General features: G+C 37.5%; 1 protein-coding gene across 42 annotated transcripts in view; it reads left to right on the top strand.

The window, feature by feature from the left end:
* The window catches only part of BPTF (bromodomain PHD finger transcription factor), a 160,494-nt gene that overhangs the window by 86,035 nt on the left and 61,992 nt on the right, over positions 1-12,467 (top strand). For all 42 annotated transcript variants that reach the window (XM_078373580.1, XM_035300495.3, XM_078373573.1 and 39 more), the window contains 4 exons: positions 760-939; positions 2,241-4,551; positions 9,440-9,564; positions 10,445-10,573. In XM_078373580.1, coding sequence (XP_078229706.1) covers positions 760-939; positions 2,241-4,551; positions 9,440-9,564; positions 10,445-10,573 — 2,745 coding nt within the window. The remainder of the gene's footprint in view (positions 1-759; positions 940-2,240; positions 4,552-9,439; positions 9,565-10,444; positions 10,574-12,467) is intronic.

Below are 12,467 nucleotides of genomic sequence, written 5' to 3'. Positions count from 1 at the left end.
GAATAATGAACTCCCAAATAACCATCATTCAGCTTCAACAATGATCAAAGTTTATCACCTTTTTTTTTTTAAGGTGGAGTCTTGTTCTGTCACTCAGGCTGGAATGCAGTGGCGCAATCTCAGCTCACTACAACCTCCACCTCCCACGGGTTCAAGCAGTTCTCCTGCCTCAGTCTCTCAAATAGCTGGGATTACAAGTGCCCACCACTACACCCAGCTAATTTTTGTATTTTTAGTAGAGATGGGGTATTACTATGTTGGCCAGGCTGGTCTCAAACTCCTGACCTCAGGTGAACCACCCACCTCGGCCTCTCAAAGTGCTGGAATTACAGGTGTGAGGCATTGCGCTGGCTTGAGATATTAATGTTTATCCTGTAGCTGACTATGTTACTGATGTGTGTGTGTGTGTGTTCTTTTTTTGAGAGAGAGAGCCTTACTCTGTCACCCAAGCTGGAATGCAGTGGCATGAGCCACCATACCTGGTCCACCTTTTTTGTTGTTGTTGTTTTTTAATCCTGCAGTATTTTAAAACAAATCCCAGAAATCATGTTTCACCAAAAGTGTTCACAATGTTTTCTGAAACGTCTAAAATTCAGTCATTCTTATACTCAATAAGACCTTTGTCTTTTTTTTTTTTATGAATAAAATGAAATATAACTTGCTGGAAAATACTAGTTTATTTTCACTAAACTCGATATATTGAAGTAAATTGCTAATACTGGAAATAACTTTAATTATCCTGTACATGGTTCTTTTTAGCCAAAAATAATATGGATGAAAATATGGATGAATCAGATAAAAGAAAATATTCACGAAGTCCAAAAAAAATAAAAACAGAGCCTGATTCTGAAAAAGATGAGGTAAAAGATTCAGATGCTGCAAAAGAAGCAGACCAAAGTGAAATGGATATCTCAAAGATTACTGAGAAGAAGGATCAAGGTAAGGAGAGTCAGCTGTGGAGGGCAGCCTGGGGGTGATAAGAATGCACTGGATCAGGGTCCCACCACAGGAAAGGTACTGCACTGTGTTTTCTTGATAATAGCTTTATTACAACATGACTCATATGCCATGCAATTCACCCAGTTAAAGTGTAAATTCAGTGGTTTTTAGTATATTCACAAAGTTCAATTATTACCATGTCAATCTTAGAACATTTTCATAACCTTGAAAAGAAGCCTCATTCATACCATTAGCAGTTACTTCCCAGTCCCTCCCCACAGTGCCACCAGCTTACCAGTCTACTATGGATTTGCCTACTTTGGAGAGTCCATAGAAATGGAGTCAGACAATATGTGGTCCTTTATGGCTGGCTTCATCCACTCAGCATGCTTTCAAGGTTGTAGCATGTATCAGTACTTTCTTTTTATTTCTCAATAATATTCTATTGTATGGATATGCTACATTCTGTTATCCATTCATCAGTTGATGGACACTGGGCTGTTTCCTCTTTTGGCTATTATGAATAATGCGGCTCTGAACATTCATGCAGAAGTTTTTTGTGGCCGTGTGTTTTCACTTCTCTTGGAGATATACCTAGGAATGGAATTACGGGATCATATGGTAACTCTGTTTAACCTTTTGAAGAACCACATTGTCTCTTATAAAAAACTAGATAAGCTAGATAATGCATGTGGCTAGAGATATAACTGTAAAAGCCTGTGCAAAATATTACATGCAGGTACTGTAGTGTGCAGTAGTCTGCCACATACTAAGTAATTTTTCATTATGGCATTCCATTGTTTTTAGATACTAAGAATCAGAATATCTAAATATTTGGAGAATGTGTGTTTCATAAAGTTCAACACTATCCATTGACCAGGAACTTTGAAATATATATGTTAGAGCTCTAGAGAGAAAAGGAGAAAAATAGGTGCTTTAAAATATATTTTTGGCTGGGCACAGTGGCTCATACATATAATCCCAGCACTTTGGGAGGTTGAGGCAGGCAGATCACCTGAGGTCAGGAGTTCAAGACCATCCTGGGAAACATGGTGAAACCCTGTCTCTACTGAAAATATAAAAATTAGTTAGGCATGTGCCACCATGCCTGTAATCCCAGCTCCTTGGCAGGCTAAGGCACAAGAATTGCTTTAACCTAGAAGGCGGAGGTTGCAGTGAGCTGAGATCAGGACACTGCACTCCAGCCTGGGTGACAGAGTGAGACTGCCTCAAAAAAAAAAATTATAAATTCCTGTTTTCAGAGTAAAAAATACATTTATATAAATGTCTTTGTTTCACAGATGTGAAGGAGCTTTTAGATTCTGACAGTGATAAACCCTGCAAGGAAGAACCAATGGAAATAGACGATGATGTGAAAACAGAGTCACATGTAAATTGTCAGGAGAGTTCCCAAGTAGATGTGGTCAATGTTAGTGAGGGTTTTCATCTAAGGACTAGTTACAAAAAGAAAACAAAATCATCCAAACTAGATGGACTTCTTGAAAGGAGAATTAAACAGTTTACACTGGAAGAGAAACAGCGCCTTGAAAAAATCAAGTTGGAGGGTGGAATTAAGGGTATGGGAAAGACTTCTATAAATTCTTCAAAAAATCTCTCCGAATCACCAATAATAACAAAAGCAAAAGAGGGGTGTCAGAGTGACTCTATGAGACAAGAACAGAGCCTGAATGCAAGTAGTGATCAACCTGAGGACTTGATTCAGGGATGTTCAGAAAGTGATTCCTCAGTTCTTGGAATGAGTGATCCTAGTCATACCACAAACAAACTTAATCCAAAAGATCAAGTGTTAAATGATGTCTCCATTCAGAGCCCAGAAACAAACCGTCAAAAACAAAATTCCATTGAAAATGACATAGAGGAAAATGTCTCTGAACCTGCCATTAAAGGCCAGGAACCCAGTAAGAGTAAAACAAAAGGAAATGATTTTTTCATTGACGACTCTAAACTAGTCAGTGAAGATGATATTGGTACTTTAATCTATAAGAACAAAAAACCGCTCATACAAGAGGAAAATGATACCGTTGTTTCTTCTTCCAAGAGTGCTTTACATTCATCAGTGCCTAAAAGTACCAATGACAGAGATGCCACACCTCTGTCAAAAGCAGTGGACTTTGAAGGAAAACTGGGATGTGACTCTGACTATAATAGCACTTTGGAAAATAGTTCTGATACTGTGTCTATTCATGACAGCAGTGAAGAAGATATGATTGTTCAGAATAGCAATGAAAGTATTTCTGAACAGTTCAGAACTCAAGAACAAGGTGTTGAAGGCCCGGAGCCATTAAAATGTGAAGTGGTTTCTGATAAGTCCACTGGAAACTATGAGGACAGGCTTCTGGGTAAGGTAACTGATGCAAATGGTAAAAAACCAAGTCAGCAGAGGAAGTTAGAGGAGAAACCAGTTAATAAATGTAGTGATCAAATAAATCTAAAAAATACCATTGACAAAAAGAATAATGAAAATGGAGAGTCTAAAAAGAAAGGACAGAGAACAAGTACATTTCAAATAAATGGAAAAGATAATAAACCCAAAATGTATTTGAAAGGTGAATGCTTGAAAGAAATTTCTGAGAGTAAAGTAGTAAGTGTTAATGTTGAACCAAAGGTTAATAATATAAATAAAATAATCCCTGAAAATGATATTAAATCATTGACTGTTAAAGAATCTGCTGTAAAGCCATTCATTAATGGTGATGTCATCATGGAAGATTTTAGTGAAAAAAACAGCTCCGAAACAAAATCACATTTACTAGGTTCGTCAGATGCTGAAGGTGACTACCGACATAGCCTTGAGACCCTACCATCAACCAAAGAGTCTGACAGTTCACAGACGACCACACCTTCACCATCTTGTCCAGAAAGCAATTCAATTAATCAGGTAGAAGATATGGAAATAGAAACTTCAGAAGTTAAGAAAGTTAATTCATCACCTATTACTTCTGGAGAGGAATCTAATCTCAGTAATGATTTTATTGATGAAAATGGTCTGCCCAGCAACAAAAATGAAAATGTCAATGGAGAATCTAAAAGAAAAACTGTCATCACAGAAGTCACCACGATGACATCCACAGTGGCTACAGAATCAAAAACTGTGATCAAGGTAGAAAAAGGCGATAAGCAAACTGTGGTCTCTTCCACAGAAAATTGTGCCAAATCCACTGTCACAACCACCACTACCACAGTAACCAAGCTTTCCACACCCTCCACAGGCAGCAGTGTGGACATCATCTCTGTAAAGGAACAAAGCAAAACCGTGGTCACCACGACAGTGACAGACTCCCTGACCACCACGGGAGGCACACTGGTTACATCTATGACTGTGAGCAAAGAGTATTCCACACGAGACAAAGTGAAACTGATGAAATTTTCAAGACCAAAGAAGACTCGTTCAGGTACGGCTCTGCCATCCTATAGAAAATTTGTTACCAAGAGCAGCAAGAAGAGCATTTTTGTTTTGCCTAATGATGACCTAAAAAAGTTGGCCCGAAAAGGAGGAATCCGAGAAGTCCCTTATTTTAATTACAATGCAAAACCTGCTTTGGATATATGGCCATATCCTTCTCCTAGACCAACCTTTGGTATCACGTGGAGGTATGTACTTTAAAATGTATTTGGGGGAGGGAGAAAATTTTAAAAAGAATTATCTCACAAGAACATCTCATTTTTAAAAAATGAGATAATAGAGATAGGAAGCATATATTAATGGCCAAAGATAGTATTGGAAACAGGATACAAAAAGCTTCAAAATTGGCCAACTGGTGTGTACTAAAGTTTACTTAGGGAAAAATATTTAAAGACTTAAAATTTGAGGGAATCTTTTAAAATGAAATTCAGTTATAACTTTTGTAAAACAGAAGGAACATGTCAGACACGATTGTTTTTGTGGTCTAATTTTCTGAGTTACTGCTCTGGGAACAAGGTAATCACAGAATTGGATAATCACCAACTTTCTGGAGTGTTTGTATTCTTTTTTTATTAGGTAATTCGTAAAAAATAAGACAGAAACATGACAGTAAATTTCATAAAGCTTATCATAATGTGAAAATCTTCCTAATGTAACTTATTTGCATGATAAACATTTGTTTTGGAGTTCTGCTATTTATGTATGAATAGGTAGTTTCTGAGATTCCTTAGAAATTATTTTAAACCCAGAAATAGTCCTAATTTAAACTTTTCTGGGCACTTTAGGTTTAGGGGATGAGTCCTAAATAGATAGTGTTGACAGTTGTAAAATCATGTAGTATTATATTGGGAAGGATCTTAGAAATTCTTATCTTTTGTAGATGTACAGTAATTTGCCTCTGGCTGCAGAGACACAGGAATAGTACCCGGTTTTCCTAAATCCCGGTCTAGTGCTTTATCTGCTATATCACATTTCACTTATTTGTCCTTGCTTTCTCCTTTTTCATGTCCTTGTCTTTATCTTTTCACCCCTGTAATTGAGAAGGATGGAACATAAACATTGAAAACATGAGAGTTTTGAGAACATCTTTAGAAATCAGAATCAGTCATAGTTTAGATTTTACTAGGTTCCTCAAATTATTATGTCAGCGAGTTACTGAGCCGTTTTCATTTCTCTTTAGGCTTCATTTTTGTGTGTCTTTTAATATGTTTCCAGTTTCTTTAAAAATCACACTTTTTTGGTTTCCTTTATACTACAATCAGCTAGTATTAGGAAAAAAATGTAAGTATTCTCTATAAAGGAATTTATTAATACAACCAGCCATAGTTTGTTTGACCAAGTTTTTTATAACTCATCTTTTGATTTGAAATAAAATATCATCACTCCATTACACATTCAATAGAGACAGCTGAAAAGTACAATTTCTCTGCAGGGCCTGCAATGAAGGATTTGCAGAATCCTGCAGGGAATCAAGGAACTCTTCATTACAATTCATGGATTTATAGGATTACTCTGCACTTTTCTGCTTTCTTCATTGAGAGCGGTCCCAAAATGTATCCTTGACTGTCCTGCAGGTAACTTCTTTCCCACTGGAAAAGTTACTATGTACTACAGATACTTTAATTAAAGTGACCTGGCAGTTGTGGAGGCAGATCTTTCTGCTCTTTGTATTCTGAAATGGAGGGTAGGCTCAACTGGGAAGCACTCTTCTCTGAACTCTCCAGGAGAGTTAGGTGCTGGTTCTCATCAAGTGTTGCTCAGGCCCCTGTTATGCACAGCCGAATATCAGGAGCCTCGTATTACCATGTCTTAATATGCACTGTGGCACAGTTTGTATTACTTGATTTCTCATTTTTTAATGGAAGGAAATACCTTCCATTAAACATTTTACATTTTAAACTGATACTGCCTTCAAATGTATGCCAACATCTTAATTTGCTGAAACAGATTTGAGAGAAGCATAATCCTTTCTGTCTAATGGAGGCATGGATAAATATGTAAATTGATCATGACTTTAGAATGCATTTTTAAAAAGCAGATTGCTATAAAAAGCCATGTACGTGAAATGCATTTTCATACTAACACTTGAATAGAATACATCTGATGGTTAGGAGTTAAGAATGCCAAAGGTGCATGTATAATCTTTATTATTAATATTAAGGCTGAGCAATATTGGAAAACTTGTCTCATAGTTTCAGTAGGGCCTCTTTTTCCTTCCACACTATCCATTCCCTTGTCCCTGTCCTCCCAGGCCCTGATTCTATACTTCATTGTCACATTAAACTGGTAGTTGTCCTAAAATGCCCCTCTATCCTGTGAATAGTCTGACTAAGCTAAGGGACTTTCTAACTAACTACTGCAGCAAGGACTGGGGAAAGCATTTGTCACCTGTAGATCATATTCATGGAAAGTACTTCCCTTTACAACCCATCCAGTACTGGATAAATCTTAGAGTACTTAATATACATACCCTTTAATGCTCTTCTTTAATCTTTCAATTTGGTACTGCACATTCTGGCTTCTGCCTTTCTCTCTCATGCCACCTTCATCTCTTTCTGTACCTCCAGACCCCTTCCCTTCAGCCATAAAACACTGGATGTGGTTTCTGGGAAGAAATGTGTACTCCCACTTTCCTCTGTAGCATATGTGTGCCCCTTGCCTTTGATCAGCACCCCCATGCTCTTAACTTGTCCTTTGAGACTCCAGCAAAGCTCTGTTTTCCATTCCTAAGCCAACTCAGATGTCCCTCCCTTGTCCTTTCCTCTCTTACTGCTCCTTGAGAACACACAGACAGATTCTAGTTTACCTGTGTCCCCAGCTCCTTTTACATAGTCTAACACGTAGAAGATGCTCAAGTATTTTTTGAATGAATGCTTGAATGAGCAGACTGATCATGCATGTGGTGTGTTCCTCCCCAGTGTTATTTCCATTTTAAGATAAAGATACTTTAAAGTCATTGTTTGACCACAGAGAATGAGGATGAACTTTTCCTTTCAAATATTTATTTTCTTTCTCCTATGACACTAAAGATCCCTAGGAATTACTATGGGGGTGTGGTTTGAAACTGACAGACACTTAACCACTTTTGGGCCATCCCTGCACCAGTTAACATTTCCTCTCTGATTTTCCCTTGACCTCCTCTGTCCAGGTCAGAGGATTCATAGTGCAGTAACACAATGGAGAAAATAATGGTGTCACAAGTAGATACCGGAAGTTAAGAAGCTGCAGCAACTTTTTGGCTAGAGCTTTCCCTTTCTCATAGTGTTTATTTTTCCGACTGAATGCTATTGATAGAAAGCATTGCCTTTCATGCCGGGCACAGTGGCTCACACCTGTAATCCCAGCGTTTTGGGAGGCCGAGGCAGGCAGAATACCTGAGGTCAGGAGTTTGAGACCAGCCTGGCCAAGGTGGTGAAACCCTGTCTCTACTAAAAATGCAAAAATTAGCCAGGAGTGGGGGGTGGGTGCCTATAATCCCAGCTACTTGGAGGTTGAGGCAGGAGAATCACTTGAACCCAGTAGGCAGAGGTTGCAGTGAGCCAAGATCACTCCACTGCACTCCAGCCTGGGCGACAGAGCAATACTGTCTCAAAAAAAAAAAAAAGTATTGCCTTTCACATGCAGAGTTGTTTCAGTTGTTTGAGATTTATCTTCCACCTCTGTTAGAGGAGGAAATTATTTTTAATCTATAGGCTTTGTCTACACCATAGTCAACCACTAAGTTCATTTAAGTAGTGTGAAAATATCAACAAAGTATTCAGTCACACAAAGATGTAGTGAATTCCATTTTAGGACATGATATTTAATGTAGTTGATTGAATTTATTTTGAAATACATTTTTAGTATTTTTTAAAGAATGTCTAAAAAAAATTTTTTTTTTTTTTTAAGACGGGGTTTCACCACATTGGTCAGGCTGGTTTTGAACTCCTGACCTCAGATCCGCCTGCCTCAGCCTCCCAAAGAGCTGGGATTACAGGTGTGAGCCACTGCGCCCGGTTTGTCTAAAATTTTTAATAACTCCACACACAATGTTTAGAAACAGACATGAACACAGAGATTATTCTCTTCATAAGTAACTACTATGATATTGTCCTTTTTCTAATATTATTTATTGTAGAATTCAAAAACTACACTTCTAATGCTGTTAAAGTTTTTATTAGTATTAGCATTATTCATCATTCAGTCATTCATGTTTTAAAGAACCATCATTTAGATGTAAAAACTTTTTGTCTATTTGGAAAGGTCTTACTAGGTTAGTAAGATGTTTTTGGTTTCATTTTATTCTTTTTTTTTTTTTTTTTTTTTTTTTTGACATGGAGTTATGCTCTTGTCACCCAGGGTAGAGTACAGTGGAGTGTGGTGACATTATCTCAGTTCACTGCAACCTCTGCATCCTGGGTTCAAGTGATTCTCCTGCCTCAGCCTCCCAAGTAGCTGGGATTACAGGTGTGCATCACCATGCCGGGCTAATTTCTGTATTTTTAGTAGAGATAGGGTTTTGCCATATTGGTCAAGCTGGTCTCAAACTCCTGACCTCTCAGGTGATCTGCCCGCCCCAGCTTCCCATAGTGCTAGAATTACAGGGGTGAGTCACTGTACCCATCTTCATTTTATTCTTTTTGAAAATTTAAACATTTTCAGGTTTTTTGTTTTAGCAAAAGTTACTCAAGATTTTTCCTCCCAAATTCCTTATCACCTTTAATAACAATTATTTATTTCTCTATATTTGGTCTCCTTCAAAATTTTTCTAACAGATATTTTGGAATTAGTTTAAATTTGTAAAATCATGAATTTTTGCCTTAACCTTACAATGAAATATACTCATTTTATATATTTATATGGCATTAAAGTGAACATAAATCCTTTTTTTAAAAAATTGAGGTGCACATTATACTTATGAACAACATTTTCCTTTTAAAGGACACATAATACCAACGTCTTACAAAACCATGCTATAAATACTGAAGTCATAATGAGGACAAGAAACACAGCCCTTCAGTTTACTAGAGTGAATGTGAATGTGTATGTGTATATATATATAGATATATGTATGGATTTCTTTGATTTTCCTTTCAGGTATAGACTTCAGACTGTAAAGTCCTTAGCTGGAGTAAGCCTGATGTTACGGTTACTGTGGGCCAGCTTAAGATGGGATGATATGGCAGCCAAGGCTCCTCCAGGAGGAGGGACTACACGGACAGGTAAGCGGGGACAAGAATTATTTTCAAATTTAAGTTTAAAAGCTAAAATCACTTGCCTGTTCGTTTAATTTTAAGCATCTCTGTTTTCCTGTTAAATGTTTATATTTTTAAAATACAGCTTTGGCCATGTGTGGTGGCTCTCACCTGTAATCCTAGCACTTTGGGAGGCCAAAGCAGGAGGATCACTTTGGCCAGGAGTTTGTGACTAGCTTGGGCAACATAATGAGACCTTGTCTCTATAAAAATCTAATTAAAAGAGTAAAAAGTCAACCAGGTGACAGGTGTCTTTAGTCCCTGCCACATGGGAGTCTGGGGCCAGGAGGATTGCTTGAGCCGGGAGTTCAAGGTTGCAGTGACTGTGGCCCACTGGATGTAACTCCAGCATGAACAGAGCAAAACCCTGTTTCTAAAAAAAAATTTTTTCAAATATAGCTTTGCTAAAGTTTGGCACATGCTATAAAATCCCTGGGGCTGGGAGGGAAAGTTCAGATTATAAAGTGCATTACTTATGTGTGAACCAGTCTATATTTTTTAAAAGATATTCATTATTGTTTAATTAAAAATTTAAACTAAGCCTTCTGGAGCCTTGTGCTTGCTGCTTCTGTCCTAGGCTTTTTTATTATTTGATTGACTTTTGCCACCAGGAGCTCAGCTATACCCAGCAGCATTTTGTTTCGTTTAGAAATTTGCAGTGTGGAAGAAGCGCGGTATTATTGCAGTCTGGCAGTGATCCTGTTAAATGTTAATGATCCTATTAATCAGTCAAATGTTTCTTAAAGTTTATTTCATATGTGTCTCTTTTTGAAAGCACCAGATGTACCTTTTTAGTCTCTGAGTATTTCAGTTGGTTTTTAATACTGTGTGAATTAAATCACCATAGAAACATCCGAATCTGAAATTACAACAACAGAAATAATTAAGAGGAGAGATGTTGGTCCTTATGGCATTCGATCTGAATATTGTATTAGGAAAATCATTTGTCCCATTGGAGTTCCAGAAACACCAAAAGGTAAGGAATAGAAAGAATTCTGTTATTTCATTACTAACCTGTTAGCCATGTATTTTATTAATTGAAATTTGATTATTTTTTCTTCTCTCCATTCAACTTTTTAGAAAGACATTTTTTACAACTACCAAATTTTGAAAATGATATTTAAGTAGTAAACATATCAGGATTCTATTAGACACACACTGATGCCTGTAACCCTTGTTCCAAGCGCAGCAGAGAGCTATAATAATACCTCTTGTAATTAAAGTAGGAGGCATTGATTGATACCAGACCAGCAGCTCCTAAAGAGCAGCGATCTCGTCTTGTCTGGTTTGTGGAAGTCCTGGCAACTAATACTGAGTCTGACATATAAGTGGTCAGTAAAAGTTTCTTAAGGATTAAAGCTATTGTGACATACTTCAGTAGTCAAGGTAGAAATAATCTAAGAGGCATAAAGAGTTACTCAAGAAATATTTATCTTCCACCAATACAGTAGGCACTGGGTGGCAAATACATAGAAAAATGAGATTTGGTCCCTAATCTCAAGAGAGCAAAGAAAAGCTTTTATAATATTATAATATCATTGTTACATGTGTTGCAATAAGATAAGAGAGTACTATTGGAAAAGAAGCAAGATTAACACTATTTTGTAGGTAATTATGAATATCTGCCTAGAAAATTCATGCGAATTAAAAGTATTAGCACTAAAAGGAGTTCAGTGTAGTATCCAAATTGAAAATATATAAACTCCATTTTATTTTATATAAATGATAAAAATAGAGAAAAGACCTAGTAAGAAATGTATAAAAAATTATACATTTTATACATCTCTTCAGAAATTACAAAAATATTGGTAACAGTGCACTCCTGTAATCCCAGCTACTCAGGAAACTGAGGCCTGAGAATCGCTTGACCTGGAAGGTGGAAGTTGCAGTGAGCTAAGATTACACCACTGTACTTCAGCCTGGGCAACAGTGAACTTTGTCGAATGAATGAATGAATGAATGAAATGTCCTTAGTTAGAAACATAGTGTTTTTATAAAAGTTAGTTCTCCCCAAATGTATACATTTAATTTTTGATTAAATTAACTTGGGAGTTCTTGGAAAATAAATGAGAATAAACTTTTTGAAAAGAGCACCAATTCTACACAACACCTGTTCCTAGTAGATGATAAATTTTAGCTTAATTAAAACAGTGGCCAAGCACGGTGGCTCATGCCTGTAATCACAGCACTTTGGGAGGCTGAGGCAGGTAGGTCATTTGAGATCAGGTGTTTGAGACCATCCTGGCCAACATGGTGAAACCCCATCTCATTATAAATACAAAAATTACCCAGACATGGTGGTACATGACTGTAGTCTCAGCTACTCGGGAAGCTGAGGTATGAGAATCAGTAAGCCCAGTATGGGAAGGTTGCAGTGAGCCAAGATCACACCACTGCACTCCAGCCTGGTCAACAGAGCAAGATTCTATCTCATAAAACAAAACACAAGGTTGTCTTGGCACAGAAAGAGCTCTGTTGATGGGCAGAGACACAGATGGGAAACGTACCTACCTGACAGGGCTTCAGTTTCCTTGACCCCACAGCCTTTGATGCAAACCACTGCAGTCCCCTAAAATCACTTCTCTTTGGCTTTGTACAATTCAGGTCCTGCTACCATTTCCAAAGCAGCTCTGCTGCTTCCTTGTGATTGAATATATTCCTACTTTTTATTTTTTTAATCTTGTTAAGAGGAGATTGTATCTGTTCCTAGTTTTCAGCTCTCCACTTTATATTGGCACTGCTCAAATCCCCCTTCTCTGTGCAGTGATAGGGAAATGCCCAGGTGTGAGAAGGACATACCAGGCTTTTGTAGGAAGTTGTATTCGTGTTGGGGTCTGAAGGATGAATTGACATTAGTCCGATGAGGGGCA

Source organism: Callithrix jacchus, chromosome 5, assembly GCF_049354715.1.
Source record: "Callithrix jacchus isolate 240 chromosome 5, calJac240_pri, whole genome shotgun sequence".
Lineage (NCBI taxonomy): Eukaryota > Metazoa > Chordata > Mammalia > Primates > Cebidae > Callithrix > Callithrix jacchus.
The sequence above is the reverse complement of the archived record's forward strand: the minus strand, read 5'-3'. Positions and strand labels throughout refer to the sequence as shown.